We start from the raw sequence: 26331 nt of genomic DNA on the forward strand, positions 1-26331 counted from the left end.
CTAGGGATGAGAGACTGACCAAAGCAATTCAACAGAGCTCATTGTTTTTTTACCTTGAACACGTTGTGCAGACGAGGAGCAGAGTGTTCAACTAAATACATGAAATACAGACAGTTCTCATGTGAAAGCGAGCGAGCAAAGTGTTAACCAGAAATGTGCCATGTAGTAACGTGAGCAAAAGCGGCAAAATGGCGTCCAACTTATGCTAACATCGCAATGTGGGACAGATAGGTCAATGTTAATTTCATATGAAAATCACCTGGAGAGATAGCACACTGACTGGATTCACTCTCCAATCTAAAACTGTGCTGCAACAAGCTCCAGAAGCCTCCCTGGAACTGCCCAGCTGAACTACAGCATCTGGACCAGTCTAAGACCTACTGCCCTCTGATAGAGCAAGTTCCCGATCCCCTAGAGGAGACTCTTGAGGTCCTGGACCAGTGGCTGGATCAGAATGCACTTCTCTTCAAGAAAAGGAGAGGTCCTGAAGTTTTGGGCTTTTCACGACTGTGAAAGGGCATGTCTGTGCTGAGACTCTGTCATTGACATGTGAAGCTCCAGTGAACCCAACTCTTTGTGCTAGAGTGATTCCCCACAACGTGAGACCTGCACTTTGCGCTACAGCAACGACAGCCAGAGGTAACCACCAACGCACGGCTGTAGCAAAACCCATACCCAACACCGAACCATATCCTCAAACTACAGCGAGGACTGTCCTCAAAGCCAGAGGTGCTCTCAATAGTACAGCGATGACCACCCACAAAACTCTGCCTGCTCCTTGCGGCCTCCTCCACCGCAAACTGGAGTCTTTGCGCCAGACCTTGAGAAGGTAACCTGGCCCGTTGTTTGATCCGCGCTCCATCGCAGTCGCCCTGAACTAGTGACTTCCCCCTGAACTAGCATGACCAGATGACCGAAAATGGCGCTTGGTGCTTTTAGATGCTATATCTACCTAAAACACTGAAAATCAATGTCTACGGTTATACCGATTTTTTGTTGTTGTTTTGGTCTCACTTTATTTCTTAAAATGTACTCTATTTTCAAAAATTGGTTTGGGATATTAAGCACAGGATAATGTAGTGACTTTTGTGGTTCACCCCGAGAAGGATTATGGTTGTTGCTTGAGTAGGGTTTTCACCCCTGAACCAAGAACCACAATTTCTTACACCGCCCAAAACATGTCACACTCCTTAAAGGTGTGCGAGATTAGAAAATAAAATCTCACAAAACATGTATTCGTCTTTCCAAGACTTCTTTCCACCACAACAGAACACATTAAAAATATTGTTGAAATGGCAGATAACTTGGTTAACAAAACAAAAATAAATTCCTTTTCTCCAGAAAGAAGTGAATTAGATCACACGTTGAGTAAAGCAATCAATTCACTTTAATATGGGATTCTAAATATAAGATAGAATTTAAACGACAAAGCTTAGTTCCGTGATCTGGCTTTATACATGCAGTTAAATAAGCTGACAACTACTGTGCAGTGCATTCTGCAGTAGTGGAATTCCCTCCCAACTTCCTTAAAGGAGGTTTATCAAAATGTTCCTATGACATGGGTAATGCCTCCATTCACCATTTTGGAGCACAATTAAAGTGGGCTTTCCAGCAAATGTATTTTGTAGTATAAAAATGTAATTTAATTGAAATTATTGAACACTAGCAGGGACAATGCAAATGGGACTGATCTGACTCTGCACACTTGCCTTTACAGTTCTTGCTTGCCCTGTTGACACAGTCAAGCTGTAATATGCCTCTGTTCTGGGTGCATTCACAGGTGCAGATGGGGGCCATGCACCAGTTTTCAACAAAATCATGTTGTCTTAGTGTCCGTTTTTTTTGCGAAAAACGGATGCATGGCCCTCTTTTGCCTACGTCTCGTAAAACAAAAGAAAAATGATATAGCAACTGCTCTTTTGGCAAGTATTTCTCAGCATCCATTCATGCTAGTTTCTGGCTTTCTGATTTGGGTATAGCCCAGATGATGCTCAACCCAGAATGCCAGAACTGCTGTACACTCAATGGAAGTTAATGTGGAGGCTGTAGCATCTCTGGTGTCACTGCTTGTGTCCAGCAGGACAGAGGATCTGTGTAGAGTAGGGTACTCTGATAACATCTCTGGAGAAGGGCTTCTTTCCTCTGCTCTGCAGTCTAATTCAAGTGACCTTGGTAAAGAGAAACTGTCATAACTGAGAGTTAGAATCAACCAATGATTGAACAGTTAATCAATATAGCACAACACCTTTGCATCCATACGCATGTTTTCTTTAGGAGACCGCTTTCAAACTGTTGACTTCTCTGTTATTCTCCTCCCAGTATACAGCATGACAGTCCACAGAGTGCAAGCTTATGTTCCTTAAACTCACTGTTTGTGTGGATCCACAGGGTTACAAGCCGATGCTCAGCAGCAGAATCAGTCAATTTTTCGTGTGAACTTTTTGGCTTGTGTCTGTGTTCAAAAACACAATAGAATTGTTTTAAAAATAAAACTATAGCTATTCAAACGTGCCCTGCTAGCCTAAAAATATGCCGAGGTGTGTAACGTTTGTTACTCCCATGATGGAGAACAGTGCTTGGCATTAGGAATATTGTTTCTGATTAGTGCTCCATTTCAGCAGACAATTGTCTAGAGCTGCGCGACAAATATTGACTTCTTAAGGTGTGATATACCTACCAGCATGCGCTTGCACAATTCTCTTGACAACAACTTCACTTAAATGGTAGGATAATGTACCACAAATCATCCTGCTCATTATGAACTTTAGGACTTTCAGGTCCTTCTTTGCTACTGGTTAATAGAGGTATTCACCACAGAGGTCTATTACACAAATCCAGTCTCTCTGATGAAAATGGATGATCTGATCGAAATGCAGTTTTATGAATGTTTTGCCTGGCCCACTTATTAGCTGTTTTGAAATCCAATACAGGCAGGTACTCTTCTTTCATGCCTTTTTTTGCCATACTAAAAAGTAGCAGAAATACCGGCCATTTGACTTTTGTTATTTGGGTATTGACTCTACACTTTGTTTAGTTATTGAATGTTCGGTGGTGAAGTAAGAAACCTAGTCCAGTCATTTTACCATTCGAGTCATTGTACAGGAGGTGAGAGATGCTTTCTGTACTTAAGCAGAGGACTCTACGAGCTTTTTGCAATGGCTTACTCAACCTCCTCTTCTGTGTGGCCTCGGATACGGGAGAGTCTAATCTGTTCAGTCAGTTTGTGCCACTAGAAGTAAGGTTGGAGCTTCTGCTTGTTGAACTCAAACTCTGTGCCCAATGGGCTCTGGGAACCCCAAGATTAGGTGAAGTGCAGTGTCATTGGTGTCCTAGTTTGTTATGAGGGCAGGAGTATATCAAAACAAAACCAAAGACTTTCACTGGAAACCTTTGCTAAAGCGATGTTAAGAGTGAGGACTACAGTCACAAAACGATGTGAGCTAAAACATAATGCAAAATTCATTATAAACCAGTTCAAAGGATATTATATTTTAATAAAATTCTTTATAACTGCTGAAATTCACTAGTTGAGGTGAGCTCTGCAACCACAATGCTCTGCTTATGACCTTACATGATGTTGCAGGTGACATCACGTGAGGTCATAAGCATAGGTTATATCACATATCACCATTGCCATGACACCATTACTTTTTCCTACATACGTTTTGCCAATTCTGGAAAAACTGCTTTGGCTGTGTGTATCCTTTGTAGGAACATCTGCAGTCATAGAGCTACAATCACTGAGTACAATTACATCGTACAACTATAGCAGACTGTAGAAAGTTCTAATAGTATCATTGTTTATTCCCAACAGAAAGAGTCAACAATAGCAATGACACTGATGATATAACTCATGAAATCACATTGCATCATCTTTTACAATTCCACGTTTGGGGACAATGAAACAAACACGTTTGTTTCTATAGGTATGTATCCACTGTGGAGACATCATGCTGGAAGAACATGGTACTGCAAGGTTGCAATTATAAAGGTGATCTGAAATTAAATGTCACCAAGGTGTCATAAAGATGTCCTCTGCGACCATGTGAGGTCATGAGAAGTATTTTAGACAACTTTGGAGTTGTGTAGCTTTTTTAATATTGGTTAAGTGCAGCGAGTCAGGTTTTGGGTCATAACCATAACATCCCATTAAATGAAGCTTAAAATAAACTGTCATTTTAAAGCACATTTCTTTGTGACATTAGGAGCAAAATGCTGCTTTTCTTTAATAATGATTGGTCAATGAATATGAATGTGAATAAATCAAACAAAAATGTGCAATAAGGCGTTAATATACAATTCAATAAGGGGTATTCAATACTTGGGAGTATCAGTGAAGATTTCATGATGGAAAACACTTTCTTGGAAGCACACACCGGGAAAGTGTAGTTAAGCAAATTAGCTTTATTTGTAAGATAGCGACCTGCGGAGGAAATGTGGCTCATCCCTGGCCAGCCAGTCACCAACTGCTGACCATCGAACCCCCATTCCATATGTGGAACGCACTAGGCACAGTGCACACGAGACCAGAACAGGGGAAGCTTATCACAACACATTTCTACCTTTGTACTTCCGAAAGCAGTAACTGTTTGAAAATAAATAGCATGTAAAATGGATTGTGAACAATTTCAGCTCATCTGTATTTGTACACAAATCACAACAAATGTCTGATATTTTAGCCAAGTGGCAGAGACCTACGGTAGGTTGCTCTTTGGAACTGTCACTCAGATTCAGTGAACTCAAAAACTGAATGAAATACAACAAGCTTTTGGGAAAGACAAAGGGATGCCTTCTAGCAGATTTAACAACTTTAAACCAGACAATTATGATAGAGATACATCTTGTATTCACTCCTAGCATCTTTCTTGCTTTAAGTAATAGTCTTGTCATGTCCTTTAGAAACTCTGTTTTGCATGGACTCAAAGATCCTTCTCATATGTGTCTGCAGCCTTAACAAACGTAAATACTGCTTTGTACAACTTCCAGGGATTTTGCTTTTAATACGATTAACATATAAAGTCTTTAGAACATCCATATTTTAGATTAATGTTGTTTATTACACACGCATTCACTTTTATCATCATGCATAGTTAATGTGGACTATACCTTGTCCAGCGCACTCATAAAGTGTTGGTCACCGTTCAAAACAGTGTTGACTAGTTGAACAAATTTACTATGCACTTCCAGAACAGACTCTACAAATAGAGTTGGCATCTGAAAAATAAAAGAGACAACGCTGTTGAGCATAGGTTTATTTAGACAACATTTTGAACAGGCTACCCAAAGTGACAGTAAGCCTACCAATTAGCCACAACAACATTAATGGTGCCTTGAATTGAAGACACTTAAAGTTGTTAACATTTATCGCTGCAGAAAGTTCTACTTTCCCAACTGTGTAAAAACACTGATTTCACAAATGAGTGGCATACTGATTTCCAAGCAAAAAGTAATTTTAGGATTCAGAAAGGAAAAAAGATCATCTGGAAATTATTGTCCCCTAGAGGTTAAGATAGTGTTTCAATAAGAATCTGGTTTGCACAATAAAACAGCAATTACATTTATGATTTTCAACCCAAGAATATCACTATCTGACGGGTTAATACTGTGAAAAGAGCGAATATCCCTTAGGTTCATGCCTGGTAGGGCAAGCAATGATAGACAGCATGGTTTTAGAGTCCTTCCTTTCAAAAAGTTTGAATTTTTGCAGCTTATGTAAAGGAAACGGATGACCACTAAAGTTTGAACAAGATAGCATATCTTCAGTGAAATATCAGCAGTGCTTTCAGAAACACTAGGATGAATGCTGTAGGTTTAAATGTAGTTGATTTTCAGACGTTTATTCTAGGTAAAGTCAGGAAATAATACATTAAACTGAAATGTAAGGTATAACCTTAAATTAGTAGTGTAATTTTAGAACATTTATGTTGCTGATGCTTGGAATAGATGTCAAGCACTGTGTTATCCAAAAATGAAAAGTGCTAATGCTTCTTTAATGCACTCTCTGACTCATCCCAAACCTCATTCTAGTACTATGATCTCCAAAATAAACCTTTTTAGACTCTTGCCCCCTCTATTCCTCCTTGGCTCACTCGAAACCTTATTTTACTACTATGACCTCCCAAGCAACCCTTTCTAAATTCATCCCTCATGTATCCCATACATCATTATACAACTATGATTTCTTCAATCCCTTTCTAGCGACTCGCACCTCCAATATATCTCATTTTACTCGTCTGAAGCCTCGTCTTAATACTCTAGTCTTCCAAATAAAACTTCCCTCTTCTATCTCTCCATTATCCTATTCAATTCAACTAACAGGCTCACATGTCCACTGCTCAAATTAACATTTTCCCTATACTAATCCACCACTCAACCTTTTTTGGTTTCCAGAGTAGCGTGCTTCTTGCCAGAAAGCGTTTTGATGCCGCATCAGTGGTAGTAAGCGCTATATAAATACAATTACAATACCGTCAAATAAAGCATAGTGGAGTTCACATGCAGAAACTGATGCTAAAATGTATCAAGAAGCTCAAAAAAACATCAATCCTAGAAGAATCTCACATTGCACCGATAACAAGAAAGAACTGGTGTGTTGTAAATAAATCATTATCCAGGGCATTAGAGGCCTGAGAAACCCATAAAGCCCAACAGCAAGGAAAATTAGTGAAAAATCTGTTCCATGAATACATTTTCCTTCTCCTCATTTTGCAAAACTTTGCTGAACCAGCAGCTACAACTTTGACAAGCAAATTAGCCCACTTTTCAGTGTGTCCAAAGTTCCAAATGAAACATTTGCCTTGTGTTTTTTTTTTTGCTTTACCAAGCCCATCCGTTTAATAAGGTTTTACAGAAGGGCTAAATGTCTATATCCATTCAGTGCCCTCGTTGTTCCATATTATCAAAGAGATTTTGAGCAACTCTTTGGTAAAGATTATCAGATGGCACACTCAGTGAACACAATGAACAAAGAGAAAATAGACCTAAAAATAATAATGTATAGTACAAGATTGGAAAAAAACAAATAAAATGTCTTTAAATACAAACGTGGACTATCAAAATCAAAGCTCTAGCTGAGCCACTGTTTAATATTTGGCGACAGCAGTTTCCTACACCCCGTTTCTAGTAGTTCATATTTTAAATTACGCTGTGCATATGCAAATTAAGGGCAATACCAAATCTCTTGAAAGCTAACACGCTACCTGTTTTTATAGTAACCTTCACCAAGCGATTTTAACCAAATTGTGAACGTCTATACGAACCCAAAGAATTTATTTAAATGAGGTTTATCTGCAGGTATGAAAAATCAGGGTAATCAGCAAAAGTGAAAAAAGCTATCAGGTTTTATTAAACCTTTGATGAAAATAAACGTGGTGTTGCAGGGATTGCGCTCAGGAACAGAACTTTGCTTGGGACCATTGATCATCGGCAATTAGGGACTGAGAAACCATTCTACCTCAGTACTTATGAGCCCGAGTCACTTGCCCTCCTAACCTTACCAGAAAAACAAGCGAGTGGGCACCTCAGAACACAAAACTCTCGACCCTCTAAGGGATCGCGGTAACAGGACACACCCTTTCGCTTTCTCACTTACAGTCGTCCAAAATAACAGTAACAAGAGACACAAAGGAAGTTTAGAATATTTATTTAAACTATCATGCTCTAAAATGCAGTATCTGAAAGAAACACGTTAGTTAGATTCCTCACCTTAGAATATCCCCAGGCGTCAGGCTGGATCCGGAAAGATTTTTCATCAGCAATACCCTTGCGTGTCGCTAGGCATCGTCTGCGGCTCCGCGTCCATCGTCGGCATCGCTGGGATGACGTCGGAGTACTTACACGCCGCCCTCGCGCGCTAACGTCAGTTCTTCTTTTTTCCGCGCCAGTAAGCGCCGATCCGGGAAGAGCATACCCTTTTAGTCACTTTTTGACTAAACTTTTTTGAACTCTTTTGGTTCCATTTCCAGTCGACCTCGACCCTGGTGCCGGTACGGATGCCTGGCTTCAAACCTTGTGACGCCTGTCACCGACTGATGTCGGTCACGGATCACCACTGCCGGTGCCTCCATTGCCTCGGGGCCGACCACGATGCAGAGTCGTGCCTCGACTGCCGGGCCTTGACCTCGAAGGCTAGGCGGGAGCGGTCCCGCAAGCTGCTCGAGATGCGGCAGTCTGCTCCGCGCCGCTCAAGGTCCCGGTCGAGGGACCGGTCGCGGAGCCGTAGTCATCACCGCTCGTCGGGGTCGAAGTCTTCGCATTCCGGTAAGTCGAAGCACAGCAAGAAGTCGAAGCACAGCAAGAAGTCGAAGCACAGCAAGAAGTCGAAGCACAGCAAGAAGTCGAAGCACAGCAAGAAGTCGAAGCACAGCAAGAAGTCGAAGCACAGCAAGAAGTCGAAGCACAGCAAGAAGTCGAAGCACAGCAAGAAGTCGAAGCACAGCAAGAAGTCGAAGCACAGCAAGAAGTCGAAGCACAGCAAGAAGTCGAAGCACAGCAAGAAGTCGAAGAGGCGTCATCGCTCTTCTGGCTCCCCTCGCCGGTCGCGCGACTCGGCTGAGGGTTCGGGTGGCACCACCCGCATGGATCAGTCGGAGCCGCAGAAGTCCCGTCTGACCCCATACCCTCCGCTCGCTGGGTCTGATGCGACTCCGGCAGAGATCAGAGACTTCCTCGTGGCCTTGAGGAGCCTGGCTCCGCCGTCGACGCCTGCCGGCAGGCCTTCAGGCCCCGCAGGCTCGACTGGGAGGCCTAGCGAGCCGGCGGCTCCGGCCCGTCGTCGACTCCAGTCCCGACGCCGCAGGCCCCCGCGGGATCAGGCCTGGATCCCGGTCGGCGCCGGTCGACCTTACGACCCCTCCGCCGGCGCCGACCCCTCTGGGGCCACCCCCGGCGCCGCCTTCGGATGACGCCATTCCCCGGTTTAGTCACGTCCGGGCCCGCAGACGCCGATGGATGACAGCTTCATCTTCCGCCCAGCTCCGATCCTTCCACCTGTATACCAGGAATCCGATGACGGAGACGACTGGGAGGGGTCTGAGGACCCTCTGGTACGGCAGTGGCAGTTATCTCAGGACTGGGCAGACGAACTGGGGGATGCCAGTGGTCTTGATACCTCCCCGGACACTGGCTTCATCTCTCCTCCGTCCGTGGCTTCGGAGGAAGGTGCTACGTTTTCTGTGGTACTGCGCAAGGCAGCCGAAACCCTCAGGCTGGAACTGCCTGCTGTGGCCGTGAGGACTAATATCCTCACTGAAGTGCTTCAACCGCCAGCAAGCTCCTCGGTGCCTCTGCTGCCGTTCAATGAAGCAATGAATGACGTTCTGAGGGGCACCAGGTCCAAGCCCTCCACAGTTCCTCCTGTGGACCGGAACGTGGCCCGGCACCACCGCCCTGCAACGGGCGACCCCAGTTTTCTGTCTTTGCATCCCACGCCCGAGAGCCTGGTTATCCAGGCCTCTACCTCCCAGACCTCCTTCCCGTCCGCTCCCCCGGATCGGGAATCCAAAAGTTGGAACAGTTTGGGAAGAAACTGTTCTCCTCCCTTAGTTTGGGGTTGCGGTCTATCAACACCGCGTGCCTTTTGGACCGTTACTCCCACTCCCTGTGGGATACGGTGGAGGACGTGCTGCCCCAGTGTCTGGAGGAGGCCCGGACACGGCTCGCCCAGCATCTTGCCGAGGGCCGGGATGCGGCACGGCATGCAATCCGATGTGGACTGTACACAACGGACTCGCTAGGCAGAGCAATGGCGACCACGGTGGCGATTCGTCGTCACGCCTGGCTGAGGTCCACGAGTTTCTCCGGGGATGTCCAGAGCACCCTCATGGACATGCCATTCGATGGCAGTCGTCTTTTTGGCGACAAAGCGGACAGTGTGCTGGAGCGCTTTAAGGACTCCAGGGCTACGGCTAAGTCCGTGGCCAAGGAAGGGGCGCCCCTCACGTCCGTCTAGCCAAAAGCCGCAGAACCAGCAACGCGGTCGCGGATTCCGCAGAGGCGGAGCAGGGGGACAACGAGCCGGTCCATCCACATCTACCCCGGCAGCACCCGCCTCAAAGCCCTCCTAGTCCGTGCTTTCAGGCCCATTCCATGCCAGTGGGAGGCAGAGTTCGCCATCACCTGCTCCACTGGCGTACCATCACATCGGACAGGTGGGTGCTGCAAATCGTCCGAAGGGGCTACTCTCTCCCCTTCGAGGCGACCCCTCCAGCCATGCCACTGCAGTACCACCGCATTTTTGGGGATCACTTGCAACTTCTGCAGGAGGGAGTTACGGCCCTCTTGGCCAAGAGGGCCATCGAGCGCGTTCCTGGCCCAGAAGTAGGTCAGGGTTGTTACTCCCACTACTTTCTGGTTCTCAATAAGTGCAAAGGGGGCCTACGCCCCTTCTTGGACCTCAGGAGCGTCAACGCCTTCCTCCGGAAGGAGAAGTTCAAGATGCTCACCCTGACTCTAGGCCCTAGACCCTGGAGACTGGATGGTAGCGTTGGACTTGTAGGACGCTTATTTCCACATCCCCGTCCTGCCGGCCCAACGGCATTACCTGCGGTTCACGGTAGGCCACGAGCACTTTCAGTTTACCGTGCTCCCCTTCGGCCTCACCAGTGCCCCTCGGGTGTTCACGAAAGTGATGGCGGTGGTCGCAGCTCACCTGCGCAGATTAGGGGTTCAAGTCTTCCCCTATCTCGACGTTGTTGAAGGCGGACTCGCCCCAGGCAGTCGTCTCCCACCTCCAGTCTACGGCGACCTCTTGCATTTGCTGGGGTTCTCCATCAATGTGCCGAAGTCGCATCCGAGTCCCTCCCAGAAGCTCATCTTCATCGGAGCAGTTCTGGACTCGGCGCAGTTCCGGGTCTATCCTCCGGAACAGCGGGTCCGGGATATTCAGGCTCTCATTCCAATCTTTCGGCCTCTATCCTGGGTTTCGGTCAGGTTGGTGCTGCGGCTTCTGGGTCTGATTGCCCCCTGCATCCTGTTAGCGCATCACGCCAGATGGCGGATGCGGGCTCTGCAGTGGGACCTGAAGTTTCAGTGGGCCCAGCATCGGGGCAACCTGTCCGACCATGTCTTGATCTCGGAGGGCACTGCCAGACAGTTGCAGTGGTCGCTCACGGACCGCGATTGGGTCAGTGGCAGATCCCTCTCCATAGCCCAACCGGAGCATGTAGTAGTGATGGATGCATCCCTCCTGGGATGGGGGGCCACATGGGAGAGGCGGAGATCAGAGGCCTCTGGTCTCCAGCGGAGTCCCGGCTCCATATCAACCTTCTGGAGCTGCGGGCGATCCGACTTGCACTGAAGGCATTCCTTCCCTATGTCCGGGGAAGTGTAGTGCAGGTGTTCACGGACAACACCACCGCCATGTGGTATTGCAACAAACAGGGCGGGGTGGGGTCGTGGACCCTTTGTCAGGAGGCTCTGCGCCTCTGGACATGGCTGGAACATCAGGGCATCACCCTGGTGGTTCAACATCTGGAGGGCTCTCTGAACGTCAGAGCAGACGAACTCAGCCGCCGGTGCATGATGGATCACGAATGGCGTCTGAACTCGGACGTGGCGCAAGGCCTCTTTCTGCAGTGGGGAGAGCCTTGGTTAGATCTATTCGCCACCCAAGAGAACGCGCAATGTCAGCGGTTCTGGGCGTTGGAATTTCCAAGGCGGCACTCGCTCTGAGTTGCGGTCTGTTGTACGCCTTTCCGCCTATACCACTTCTGCCCAGAGTGCTGAAGAAGATCAGGTACGACCGGGCCCAAGTCATCCTTGTGTCTCCGGATTGGGCACGAAGATACTGGTATCCCGAGCTACTCAGTCTATCGATCGATCCCCCAATCCGACTACCTTTTCAGGAGGACCTTCTGTCGCAGCAGCAGGGGAAGGTCCTCCAGCCGAACCTGTCCAGCCTCCACCTCCATGCGTGGAGATTGAGCGGCGGCAGTTGATGCCATTTGACTTACCTCCTGAAGTCTGTAATGTTATTCTGGCAGCCAGGCGTCCTTCCACAAAATCGGTATACGCCTGCAGGTGGAACAATTTTGTGGCATGGTGCACAGCAAAGGCTGTGGATCCCCTCTCTGCCCCTCTTTCTGAGGTTCTCCTCTTTCTTCTTTCCTGGCCCAGCAGGGCTCTGCTCTGGGTACCCTTAAGGGATATCTTTCAGCTATTTCTGCTTTCTTACGGCTTCCTGATCAGCCTTCTCTTTTTAAATCCCCTGTTGTTTCTCGATTCTTTAAGGGCATTACCCACATGTTCCCTCCTGTACCTTTTTTAATGCCTCAGTGGGATTTGAATCTAGTATTGACCTATCTGATGTGCGCTCCCTTTGAGCCTCTTCATAATTGTCCCCTTCGCCTGCTGACGCTTAAGACTGCTTTCCTGGTTGCCATCACCTCTGCTAGAAGGGTGAGTGAGCTCCAGGCTCTCTCTTCTAAGCCTCCTTTCCTTTCTGTCCATCCGGACAAAGTTGTTCTAAGGACTCGTCCTTCCTTTCTCCCTAAGGTGTTAACTGCCTTTCACATCGGTCAGTCTGTTAACTGCCCACCTTCTTTCCGCCTCCGCATCCCTCGAAAGAGGGAGAGGCTCCACTGTCTGGACCCAAAACGGGCGCCGTCCTTCTATCTGGACCGCACCAAACAGTTCCGGGTGGACGACCAACTCTTTATTGGCTACGTGGGCGCTGAGAAGGGGCGGGCGGTACACAAGCAAACCATCTCTCGGTGGGTCGTTTTGTGTATCAAGGCCTGTTATTCCTTAGCCAAAAAGGAACCTCCTGTAGGGCTGAGGGCCCATTCCACTTGGGCCACAGCGGCGACCACTGCCCTGGGCCGGGGAGTCCCCTTGCAGGACATTTGTCAGGCAGCAACGTGGGCCTCACCGCACACGTTTGCCAAACACTATTGCCTGGACAGGCAAGTCCGGAGAGACGGCTTCTTTGGCCGTTCTGTTCTCCAGGACTTTCTGGTGTGATTTCGGTTCGCAGACCCACCACCGGGGTTGGTATTGCTGGGGTATCTATTCTAAGGTGAGGAATCTAACTAACGTGTTTCTTTCAGATGAACAAGTTACTTAACTTTGGTAACGATATATCTGTAAGAAACATTAGTTAGTTAGATTCCTCACCGCCCCACCCATCCTCCCCGTTCTGCGAACCGATATCTAGGGTTGAGGTCATCCATTTCAGGGCCCTAGAATTTTTGGCACCAGTGTCGGTCTCTTGCATGGCTCTGCATTCCTGGCACGGAAAGCTATATACAAGAACTGACGTCAGAGCGCGAGGGCGGCGTCTAAGTACTCCGACGACGTCATCCCGGCGATCACGACAAAGGACGTGGAGCCACAGACGACGCCTAGCGACGCGCAAGGGTATTGCTGACGAAAAATCTTTCCGGATCCAGCCTGACGCCTGGGAATATTCTAAGGTGAGGAATCTAACTAACTAATTCATTAGTGACACAATTACAAAACAAATGCATATCAAAAAACTATTAGGATGGCTAATGAACCATATACTATAAAAAGCACAGTCATGTTATAGGCATATGTAGCCTAAAACTCACCCACCTTCTTCTTCTATTGAAGCTAGATGATTACATATCAAATATCTCTGGGATTAGTGGCAGACCCCATATTTTAGCATACACAGATGGACGTTCTACACCTCAGCTAACGTAGCAAACTTGTCTCAGCACCCTCGCTCAGTGTGTTTTCTCAAACTCTTATGCTCAATTATATGACAAAACGTGTGTGCTCACAAACAGCTGCATTCTTGTGTTATGTCTAGGTGCTAGTGTCTGACCAGAGAGAATTACAACAGGAATGGTTGTTTGACCGTGTCTAGCGTTTTCAGACCAAAACCTAGGAAAAGAACAGAACTTGAAAACATATGCAGTTTCTGTATGAAAGTACAATGTGGCACAAAACAAATGTGTTTATAAAGTAACGTGTGCAAAAGATAATGAGGCCTACAACGTGCACAATTAGTTTTATCATAGGGAAAACTATAACGGGCCATGCAGGAAACACATGGCAGTCATGTTTTTTAATTCAGCCTTGATGGTGATGGTGCGGCTTAGCCGAATACGCAGTAGGGCATCTTTCCTTGCACCCATCTGGCTGAATGACGCATGCATCCCTCTATGCCCCAACTGCTGGCGGAAGCGCTGAAGACTGCAGAGCAGCTTTCTGCCAGCAAGGTACCATGCTACATCCATTGTGTCCCAAATGGAAATGAGTCATGAACTGCAACGGGAGTTGCGGGTGCCATCCTGCATCTGTGTGCAGCTGAGAGCACAGACCTACTGAGGTCAGTCAAAATAAAGAGCTCCAGCACACAATGGAGGGATGGGGGACGAGGTGGGCTGAGGGAAGGGGGATTTAGGGGTCCGGAGAGGAGAAGGGTCAGGGGGGTGGAGGAGGGCCAGGGAAGAAGAACAAGGGGCGGGGGGAGGGGAGGCTCAAAGCAGCAGATGGAAGTGTGATCTCCAGAAGCCCGAAAGGAAAACTGACACTTTGAAGTAAACAACAAGTGGAATAAATTGGATGCCTACTCCACCTGCTGCACTGAGAATGGGCCAAGCAGAGACTGTACAGTAGTTGGCAAATATCAAAGAGTTCACTCAGTAAAGGACAAGTGGGCCCAACTTGGCAGTGAAATATAAGCCAAAGGTGAAGAAACAAAGTCCTACTGTGTGTTACAGGGGTAAGGCAACAGAGGTTCAGGTCCTCTACCATTACACAATCCTACCTGGCTAACATCTTTAAAAACATCTACCCGCGGGAACTTAAAGATGAGGTTTCTGAATTAAGAGGCAGAGTTGGTGACCTGGAGCTAATTGTTGATGACAGTTCAGAGGAGTAGGGCCAGCTGTGGGCTAGAATACAAGCCCTTGAGGATCAAAATATTCAACTTTAAAGCAGCTAGTTAGACCCTCAAAAATCGCTCCCATTCGAAAAGCATAAGAATTGGGGGCACCAAAGGGGAGCAGAAAGTGACAGCATTTACCAATTCATGAGGGACGTGCTCCACTCAGACGTCCTTAATCTGAATGCCCATAGCGAAACAGTGGGGAGCCTAAGTTAGGAATTCCTGCTGAACGGGACATCCCGAGTCAATCCCATTCCTGGTTTTCCATTTAGCTCTCACAATTAACTGAACCTCCCCACTTAACTACTGACCAATGGTAGATCAGGTTCAACTGAACTGTAAAGATGGTACACAAAATCTGTTCATGGTTCTGTCGCCTAACGGCTGTTAAAATGTCATTAATGCCAAGATTGCTAAATGTTTTCCAGATGCTATAACTGGCGAACACCTCAAGAATCCTGCTTTCAATTCACGGTTTGTTTGATGACTTTATATGGGAGAGAAAATGCAAGACGATATGCAGTAGACAGCTGAGGATCAATGCATAAAGGATGAGGGCACACAGTTCCTGAAGTCACCAGCTACCATCAAGCAGTACCATTCAGACAAATGGTGGAGTAGTGCAGTTTTTAAGAAACAAAATGGTTTCACTTTCTGTGCTTGTTGCTGTAGAATTTAGTTATACAGGATTCACTAGCATTTCTAGATGAAGACTGTCATACCAGGCACTCTTCTTGTATAAGTTTCGATCAAGAACACTTTTTAAAGCATCAAAAAACATGGCATTAAATAAAGGAATCTTTTTAATGGGGCCAAAATTATGTCAACTTGATACCAGGATTCTTCCTGACAGGCTATATACAATGTTATTCTGGAGCCAGGTCTGGTGGCTTAGTGGACTAATGAGACCGCTGTAGGGGCCTGTGTTCGACTTCATGGGCACGGGTTCAAACCAGGTGGGTGCACTCAGTCTTTCATCTCATAAAATTAATACCACTGAGTTGGGTAACAATAAACATCTGTTATTCAGTGCCAAAATACCCTTGGGTGAATGTGCGCTTTACAAATGCACTTTATGTTGCGTGATCCCTAGTATAACACACCCAAGTATTGTACTAATAACAGGTAATTTTTTGTAGGTGGGTATTGCTGTATAATTTTGCAGTCTTCAGGCACTACTAGACTGGAAACCTGCTGTACTGCCAATAGCTTTCTGCATGAGCATATGTACACCTACGTCATGCCTGAAGGACAGGACTGTCAGGGTCAGGCAGGAGTACGGTAAATAATGCCTGGTAGTTTTATCATCTTTATTATTCTCTGAATCTGTGAGATGGGGGAAACTCATGTGCAATTAAGTCTAAACAGTCTATTAAACGAGTAAATTCAATGTGAGCTCTTTTGTGAGAGAACCTGGATTTAGAGTTCCGATAATCTACTTCTGTTGCCAATTATTATTTAAGATTCATTTTTGTAGGGCATGATGTATTTTCCAAATTCCAGCAGCAAAATTCGCTTTATCACCAAAGAAAAAAACAATATATGAAACTACAATAAACAAATTCTTTAGATTATTGAAAATGTATGAAAAATAATTTGTTGTTTACAAAATGTATAATAATTTGGAGGTCAGAATGACACCACATTAATGAATTGGGGCCACTACACATATTGCTGTATACTTATACTTTTCAGTATTACTCTGTTGGATTGAATAACAATGTGGTCTAAACAAGGATGTTCCTTGAAAAATCAAATCATCAGATGAAGAGGTACATTTGATCTGATTCCAGTTTTCAAAATTGCTGATATAGACTAAATAAATTAGGATTAGTAACTAATGCTTGATAATACTACCATGTTTAGGGTCTTCCACTGTGGGAACTGCTGCTAATTGCCCTCCTTAGTTCCTCAAAATGTCACTTGCCAAGCCAAGCTTCATATGCGCCCCAAAGGTCTCTGGCACAACCTACCTAAAAAGCTTCATATTCAGCATATGACACAAAGGTAACGCAATGTATGTTCTCCTGAAAATGGATTCTCCCATGAAAATAGGAGAATGGTGAGGGGCGAAGGGAATAGTGGGTCGACCATAAGCTGTTAATGGAGTGTAATGGCTCATCACATCGCATCCTCTATCCCTAACATTTTAATTACCCATGATGGAAAGCATGTACACCAAGGCACTGGAAATATTGTGTAGGTGAGTGGTGAGTGGCAACCAAGGACATTGTCAAAGGAGAGCTTCCATAACAAGACACAGAGGTACACTCTGGATTTTTCATACTAAGCACACCATCGTACTACTGGTGTGGAATAAAACAGTCAGGTGACATGTATCTTCATCAATTTCAAAACCCTTATACGAAGGTAGCAGTTTTTTGCAGATCAAAGTCAAAAGTCTGATTCAAGTTCACAGTTACTCCCAAATTGTAACAGAAAGAATCCGATGTTATGCACATGTTCAGCTGTGAGAAAGAAATTAAACTTCCACTCTATGATATATTTTTAATCCTTGAGTAGGGGCTAACAAATCGGATTCAAGGACATTGTTTTGTTGCTAGTGGAGAGACAGTTGCAAGTGAGTATGAGGCATTAGGTCTTTAACAAGAAGACATTAACACACTGATCACAATGAGGTTATGTACCGTTTGAAACTAATAAGCTCTGTTGCAGGAGCAATCCCTCAGTGGGTTGTCATGAGGGATACAAACCTCTCTAGAAGAAAAAAGCCATCCCTCAAAACAATATCCAGCAAAACGAATGTGGAAAACATTTTCTCGGAAGGGGGCAGCAATGGTTTGCAGAATTCCCTGGAGCACCTAAGCTGAAGGTCAGATATGTCAACTAGTGCAAGAACCTGCTTGAATGCCCCCCGCCCCACCTTCTATTGGGTAGCATGGATGCTCCTGACTCAAATCAGACTGACTCCTTCAGGTGCCGTTGTGCTGTATTGGCATGCTGGGCACATCTCCCTCCCTTGGATGATTGGAGGAAACTTCAACAGTGTACTAGACACCCGGTTGGACCGAGCACACACGACCCCTCCCCCGGAGCTCAAACGGCCACTAATACCTGTCCTGCCGGCTCTGTAACCTAGGGGTCAGGCATTAGTCCTTATATGCCCACTCTATGCCCTTTATACCATGCAAAGCAAAAACCAAAGGAAATGATGGACGGAGTGTTGAACATTGCAAGCACTCACCCCCAGTCAACTAATCTGGGTTTAATCCATCACGTTCTTTAGCCCACTCTGCCACCCCAGTTCAGACAAAATATATTTATACCATGCAAGCTTACAATGAAGGGGGAAATTACATACAGCCTACAATCTTGTCGCTACCACAATGACTTATTTATAGCCGGAGATAGAACTCCTTTCGTACGTCTGGACAGGACAGTGTGCTCTACAACTCTGCCCCACAGTCATTGCTGCGGACTACTTGAGCAGGACAGTTTCTGATCCCAATCTCCTATAGCTCTCCCGACTTGGGGCAGAAGGCTTCCCTTCACCCATTTACCCACAAACCTTGATGTTGAATATAGACCTCGGTATTTGGAGCACATTATCAAAGAAGATCACCGACTACTACGACCACAATGAGTTGTCATGTGTTGCGGTCAGATGCCCGTTGGGGCATCTCCCTGCTCAACAGAACTCATTCAATTTCACTATACGCAGATGACACATTGTTTTACATCAGAGACTTCGCTGAGGACGCCTCTGCATTCTCCTATCGACCCTTGCTGAATTGTCCGGCCTCCTAGTTAGCTGAAACAAATCTTGTCTTTTTCCACTGGCCCCAAACGTACAGCAGACTGACAGGCAGCTAGGGGGCACCACATGCATTGGGAGACCTCGTTCTTCCGCTATTTTAGAAACTGGATCTACCACGACGACCAGGATATTCTAGATTTTAACCTCTCGGTGGCGGTAACCTCCGTTCGTTCATAAGTGTCCTTTTGGCAACAGCTTCCACTGGGGTGAGGAGGAGGCCAAGTTGCTGCGCAGGGAGGAGAAAAGAGGCCTATGCTATCTCTCACTAGCCCCGGCATGACAGACTCCTGGAAAAGCGGATCACACTGCCCGAGGGTTACTCCTCCTCCTCATCCGAGGGCTGCTACTGAAAACACTTTGACAATCACTCCCCATACCTCGAATATCTACATCCACCAGACATAGCTCTCCCCTGTCCCTCCCATTCTCCTCCCAACCAAGTAAGCAGCTGTTCTATCTACTACAGCTGAGGTCACAACAAACAGCAAATGATCCGGCAGACATGGAACCCCTACTTTGTCCCCTTTGTTGAATCCGTGGGGCAGTCGGGTGAGGGAGGCACCTCAGACCCTGAAAGGGGATGCGTCGACGATCATGCACGTTATGATCGCAGGGCCCTGATGCTATGTACATGTTAAGTAAAAAAAACTTCAATAAGGTTTGCTTTAGAAAATGGGGTCAAGTCCTTTTCAATTAAGATCCTCAGAACTATTATAACTCCTGAACTAGGCATGTATCAAAATCGCTTTGTGTTTAAGAAAGACTCAAACGCCTCTTTTCTAGAAGTCTACAAGTATATGCACTCTGCCCACTTCTCTTGACACACAGGAAAAAAAGCCAATTGAATACCTCACTGTTTTAAGCACTCTTTAAACAAACAAGCAAGACATTTTGGCTATCGGCCCAAAAAAGACAATTCTGCTAACCCACACCACAACACCAATGTTAGGCCTGGCATTTCTTGGCGTGATTACCCCTGACTTTTTGCCTCTACCTCCTCTATGTTTGGTACTGTGATGGATATGGTGTTGCCAACTTAGATGCTTTGGACACTTTGCCACTGCTATACAGTGTCAAAGTGCAAGTGCTCCCTGTGTAAAGTGTAATGGAGATTGGCTGTCCATTATGCGCGCAGTTTCCTAAACTGCCATGTTGTTCTGGTAATGTTGTTCTGGTAGGTGCAGGTACTTACCAGACCCTGCCCTTCCCTTTCCACACACATCAGGCACCCCTATGGTAGGTCTAGGGTACCCCCTGGACAGGGTGCAGTGCCTGTGAAAGGTGGGACATGTACCAAGGTGTGTACCATGTCCTGGTAGTGAAACAATCTCCATTTCGTATTCACTGCTGAAAGGCTATCTTGCCCATTAGAAAAGAATGGAAAGGCTGTGTAATATGTTTTCCAGCCTATCTTCCCAAAGGCTTAAGATGGAAAGGTGAATTTTAATATGCCTGAACTCACCCTGCAATAACACATCTTTTTATAAAGATGGTTTTTGCATTACGTGTTTGTAAGCCACTCTTTCAGAAGTGGCTGGATTTTTGTGCTTTAAACATTTCTGTGTGTCTCTGCCTGGTTGTGGATTGACAGGCTGGATTTGAAAGCGATAGGATCTGGGGAATGTTTTGACCCAGGGGAGGAAGTGAGACAGCACAGGCTGACCTGCACCTGGAGTGTGTAGGGGGAGGAGTAGGCCTAGAGGCGAAGAGGCCTGGGCTGGTGCTATAAAACAATTGTACCATCTCCTGCTGATTGATTGAGAATCCAGACCCCCACTAATCAAAGGAAGGTGTCACTGGTAGGGAGGTACCCAGAACTGGTTTGAGCAGGGGTCAGTGCCCCCTGTAATACAAAGACTTCAAAGCCATTGAGGGGTATAACTATGTGAGCTGAAGCCCCTGAACTTTGGAGAATGGCTTGATCAAGACTGGAGCTACTTTGTGGATCAAGAGGAACCTTTGCCAAGGAAGACGCAACTGAAGAGACTGATGGATAGGACTGCTCTTGCTGTGTGATCTAGGGCTGGCCTGCAGTTTGCTGTTTCAACTAAGGAAAGGCTGTGGGGACTTTGCTGTCTGCTGTGTCCCCCTGCTTGAAGGACTTTGCTGTGTGCTGTGTCCTGAAGTAACTATCCCTAAGGGCCCAAGGTGAGCTGGCTCCCTGTGTGGAAACACAGGAACACAAAAGTTCCCAGAGAAGACTCTCAGATACGCTGTGGGTGGTGTGCTCTATCTAGCCTGAGACCATCGCAAGTTGTGCCCTGTGATCTTGGGCACCTGGAGTTCCAAACGAGACTCAGAGACGCGGTGTGCGTGTTCATCTGTCTAGCCCGAGTCCTTCAAGAGGATCATCCTGTGAACCAGGGAATCAAGTTAGTCTCAGCGACGCAGTGTGCGTGTGCATGGGGGCAGCCTGAGACTTTCATCTGGATTAGCCCATGATCGTGTACACCAGAAAAGCAAGTGTGTCTCAGCGACGCTGTGGGTGTGTGCTGTTTGCAGCCTGAGACCCTCGCTGGAGGTGCCCTGTAATCGGGGGCACCTGAAGTTAAAGTGTGTCTCAGCGACGCTGTGTGCGTGTACTTTCTACTGCCTGAGACCTGCGCAAGAGGTGCCCTGTGATCGGGGGCACCGGAAGATAAAGTGTGTCTCAGCGACACCTCAGCCAACCAGAGATCCTAGGAATTCTGACAACCAACATTTCACTATCCTTCATCTGCTTCACATTACTGCTGCCCTCGGAATTTAAATGAGCCAACCTTGAATGTGAAGGGGCTTGTTTTTTTATTCATTTGCTTAGTTTTCACCATAGCCTAAGGGATATTTTTCATTTTGATAACACAGGATGTTTTTCCAACTTAAATGGTGGCAGGATTCACAGGTGTGCAAATGCAGCAGATTTAGCAAGCCTTCCAAAGCCTACTTGCGGATGCAGTCTAGTTCTTTAGAGAATGATCTAATTTACAATTTTGAGTTTCTACCCAACTTTGGCTCCTATTACAGTTTTGTTTCAGAAATCAACTGTTAACAATTATTCACCCTATGTCAGCCTATGAGCTTTCGAATGTGTATCTGAACCTCCTAGCCTGACAGTCTCTCAGTTACCGAAATCTTTTTCACCCTTCTTAAAAATCTGGCAGCTGCTTCAGTCTGAATCTTTTAATGATTCTCTACTTTCTTCCCCATCCACCAATTTCTCCCTCCAGTTCACACTGTATTAATCTCTTAATTTTTTTCTGAAAACCTATGCTTCCTTTTTTGAAATCGCCAGGCTCCCATAACTATTTTGCTGAGATGTCAATGTGCTGGCCTATGCCAACAGAAGTTGTCCTTGATTCACTAGAACAATTTCATGAGGAATTTGTAGTGACAAATATCTAGACCTCTGCAAAATTACATAGCCCCAGCAAAATCATTACCATTCTCTATGCTTAACAACATAATTTGACTTGGGAGAATGGTTACTGCAAAGGCAATGCTGCCCAGAACTATGCAACTATACTTACATTTTCCTGAGAGAGATTGCTTGTTGCTCTGAGACCCTCATCGTGGATATGGTTCTGGAGTTCTTGAATCATATGAGGTAAACCGTTTGACACAGAACGAAGCAGGGTGTACATGTTAGCCATGTCTGCAAATTAACCAAAAATGTATATGTTACACAACAAAATGCCCCACGTATCCAATTAATAAAACATCCTGCTTTCTCTAGAGAGATATTTAAGTGTTTTGTGGATTTCTGGCTTATGACAGAAGCCACTTTATAGCGCTGTGTAAAGAGAATGTTGGTCTTGGGTTAGTCCTGCCCTCATTTTGAATCACTAAACCAAACACTGGTGAATAATTATTACCAAAACACTGTTAAAATGAGCACTTTGACTGTTGTTAGCTTTGCTCTTTAGTGGCTCTTTCCCTTAAAGAGGGGGGGAGAGGTAAAGTAGTCCCTGATGAACATCTATCAAGAGGGAAAGATTTCTTGTACTGTCAATTTTCCTCCCAACTGCATGCTACTGGGAGCACATGATCTATGATCAGCAATTAAGAAGTTAACAAACAAGAAATAACAATTTAAAATGGCTACAAATAAAACAAATATTAGACAGTTTAAAAAAGATTCTACTCTAGTTAATTGATAAAGAGCAAAGGAACAGACCGGTCTTTCCATATGTACCCACAAGACACCATATCACTACAAACATGAATTTCTTTTAGTCTCCAAGGGCCAACTGAATAAGATAACAATTCTAATGCATCCTTTAATGGTCTTCTCTGTCTTCTAAGATTAGAGTTCAATCAGAACTTTGGGGTTCCACTTTAGGAGATTATTACACTAAGATGTGTATTGAAAAAAAGATTTGTATTGAATTTGATTGATATATCCAACATCAACAATACAATGTTGAAAACTTGATTGGCAGCGGAGAAATGGAGGGGGGAGGGAAGGGGGAGAGCACGCACAAGTGACATAATAAATACAATTACAGCAAGTTCCACACATTGTCATACCTATAGGGATCCCACATAAGATAACAGTTGCCACTTTTGACTTTGACAGCTGAAATATGGGGACACATACATCCGAAGAACCACAGATTTTACTACAAGATAAGGACAAGTAGTGTAATGACCCCCGTCTCTTATGTTATTTATTTGGGATTAGTAGTAAGGCGGTGCCTGCATCTAGGGTGAGGCTGCGGCCTGTGTTCGCATGAACATTAGGAATGGTTCTCCTTTTCAACTTAGGCCAAGGGAAAACAGATCCATCTCTGAAAGTGGCCAGACATAAATGCCATTACAATGCAACTGGAAAGCAAAACAAACTGAGGGAAATCTTTAGACTTACCAAAAATATCTGGTGAAACTGGAATGCAAACTACCTAGACTGGATTGCCTAGATACACTAGAGTAACCAACTTAAATGAAAACCTGTGGTTACGTGAAATCAGTATAGTCAATAACATTCTGTAGTTAATGTAGTGGTAAACAGGAGTTAAATACCGAAAATGTGCCACCTAGATGCTAAGCAGTTTCCGGGGACAGGAAAAGCCACACAAATCTAAATAATATAATCAGAACTGTTTCATGTAGAAAAAGTCAGAAACTTCACTAGGTGAGATAGTGGGAACAGGATCTCATCACTTTTTAAAGAAGTTGAAAGAATCTAAATAAAGACATGGGTCAGAAGCTTATTTAAGAATTATTTAAAGTCATAGAGCTACTAAGATTGAGCAAGAAATAATGAATTAATTCAGATCTGACAATTGCCAAGAAAAGCATTTATGATGTGATTTTCAAACTATGAAATGGCACAGTCCGACCAGAATATTTAAGGACCTATACCAACACTTGGATACAGCCGTACTATGGCTTTAGTCCAAACCATTTTTTACATTTAAAATTAACTTAATGGTGTCCCCCAACAGCTGCACCTTGCTTGCATGTCTGGGGCAAGAATTACTGTTTTCATAAGGAAGGGAAAGATCAGAAAAAGTTTAGATTGTGTATCTCATATTTGTCTAAAATCATTTCCTAACTGTCTGTTAAATTTAGTCCATTTCATTGAGTGAAAAAAGCCAGGGAATATGCAACTGTTTAATTACAATCCAGTCGGACTAGGTATCCCAAGAAAAAGGCCCTTACTGTCTTAAGTAAGAATGCCAAATATGCATTTGACACATTAAAATGGGTAATGCAACAGACTAGGTTTCACAGGATTATTTTATCAAAATTAATGAATCTCTAAAATGAATGTATGGCAGAAAAAGCATACATCAAGAATGTCCAGAAGATATTTTGATTTTCAGGGAACCAGATGGGGTGCCTTTAATCAATGATATTATTTGTGCTACTTACAGAACGTCTCACCCAGACTTTACAAAGAAAATAGTAGTTAAAGAGTGTTTAACTATTATTTTTCTGTCAAATTAGCTTTGCATGCATAACACTTTCAATACTAAGAAAAAACCTGAACAATGCCCGCAGGTTCATAAATGAAGTCTCCGAGTAAATTATGAGTGGCATCTATTGTATTTTTGTAGCATTACATCACTTCCATTGAAAGTATTCTGTCTATAATTCATTATACTTATGCTCTTGCATAACGTGTACCTCCTAGCAGATTTATCACAATAATTTCTCTCTGCATTTCTGCTATCACAACAGCAACCTGCTCTTGCAATGTTGTTTTAAGCATATCATTATTTACAATAGCCTGCAATATTTTCAGAGTTGTTTTTTTTTATACAATTTAAAATTGTTTCAATTTATTACAGTAGTTCCCACCGTCCACCATTAAGCGGATTAGGCTATGGATGCCTGCAAATGTAAGTGGCACTATCAAAATTACTTTTGTTAAAAACTTAACACACTCCTCATTATTGCTCTAGAGCATGCAGTGTGCAACAAGACTGGTATATTGCCACCAAGAGTTCAATATAAAATTTAAAAATGTTCACAGCGATAATTATAAAATACTAAGCGCAGCATAGATAGGATCCTGTAGATGATGTTTAATATTTAAATCAAGTCTGGGGCCAGCTACACTTACTGGTTGGCCTCGTCTCGACTGTTTTAAACACCCCCTCCATGAGGCCGGTTAAAAGTGCTTTGTGTAGCAAGTCTAAAATGCTGTGAATGTTCTCTAGTTCATGTAATTTCAAAATCCCCATAGTGGGGCCAGTTTAAAGTGCTGTGTGCAACAGATCACAAGGCCAATTTAAAGTGCCATGTGCAGCAGGTCTACAGTGTCAAGAAAGACATCTAGGTCTTACCAACTTAAAATCCTCCAATACGAGGCCAGTTTAAAGTGCCAGGTGCAGCATATTTAAAGTACTGTGAATGTCCTTTGGTTTTTGCTGGGCTACTCCGACAGTGCCCAACAGGGTTGCACCTACCACGGTCACTATATTAGATGACTGGTGGAACCGTTCGATGTGCTGGTCCGTCTCAGCTGTTTGCAAGGTTGCAGGTGCAGCTCTAAGGAATTTCAGGAAGCGTGCAGATAGCGGTGTGGATTTGCCTATCAGGCAGCATTGTACAGCTTATTTGCATGACCGGATATTTAGTGCTCAAAGTATGAGACGTGGCCAGAATCTTCTGTTGGGCAGTAGTGGTTTACAAATGCAGACTGTGCGCACCAAGGATTCTACTCCCCTAGGGCGCTGTCTGCATTGCCTAATGTCATCATGCTCTGTCTGGCCATACCGATCAATGGCCTGATTTCAGTTGGACAGTGGACAATTTATAACAGACTATAAAGTGTGTTTTAAGGTATCAGTCGGCGCTTGTTTAGCTTTCAGGCAGTAAGCTAGAAATGCTGAGTTCATGCTCAACTGTTGAGAGGTCAAAATGAATTTTAGGCAAATTTGGGAATGCGTTGTGCACTCTAGCAGGGGAAGGTTTTTCTCTAGGAGGTAACTAGAGATCCATTTAGCCAATTTACGTCGGATTCATGGCACGCCATATGTAGTGCAGTGTGAGTTAGCAATGACGGAACCCTTGTGGCTCCTGATAGAACTGGGACGTAAGTGTTAGAGAGCGTAGCGAAGTGAATGCAGGTTTTGAATGTTGAGCTTGCAGTTTCACATGACAAATAAAGATGTGTAATATTAATCTCCGTGTGTGGCATAGTCATTGGTGAGTACCCAAGCTGGAGAGGACGCTACAACTGGTAACGAGATAGGAGATAAGTCCTAAG

At 45.0% G+C, this 26331-nt stretch overlaps 1 protein-coding gene across 1 annotated transcript in view; it reads right to left on the bottom strand.

The window, feature by feature from the left end:
- The window catches only part of CUL2 (cullin 2), a 537998-nt gene that overhangs the window by 203653 nt on the left and 308014 nt on the right, over window positions 1–26331 (bottom strand). The window contains exons 10-11 of the mRNA XM_085631872.1: window positions 22142–22266; window positions 5107–5214 (exon numbers count right to left, since the gene is read on the bottom strand). Of these exons, the coding sequence (XP_085487998.1) occupies window positions 5107–5214; window positions 22142–22266 (233 nt within the window). The remainder of the gene's footprint in view (window positions 1–5106; window positions 5215–22141; window positions 22267–26331) is intronic.

This window comes from Triturus cristatus, chromosome 10, assembly GCF_964204655.1.
Source record: "Triturus cristatus chromosome 10, aTriCri1.1, whole genome shotgun sequence".
NCBI lineage: Eukaryota > Metazoa > Chordata > Amphibia > Caudata > Salamandridae > Triturus > Triturus cristatus.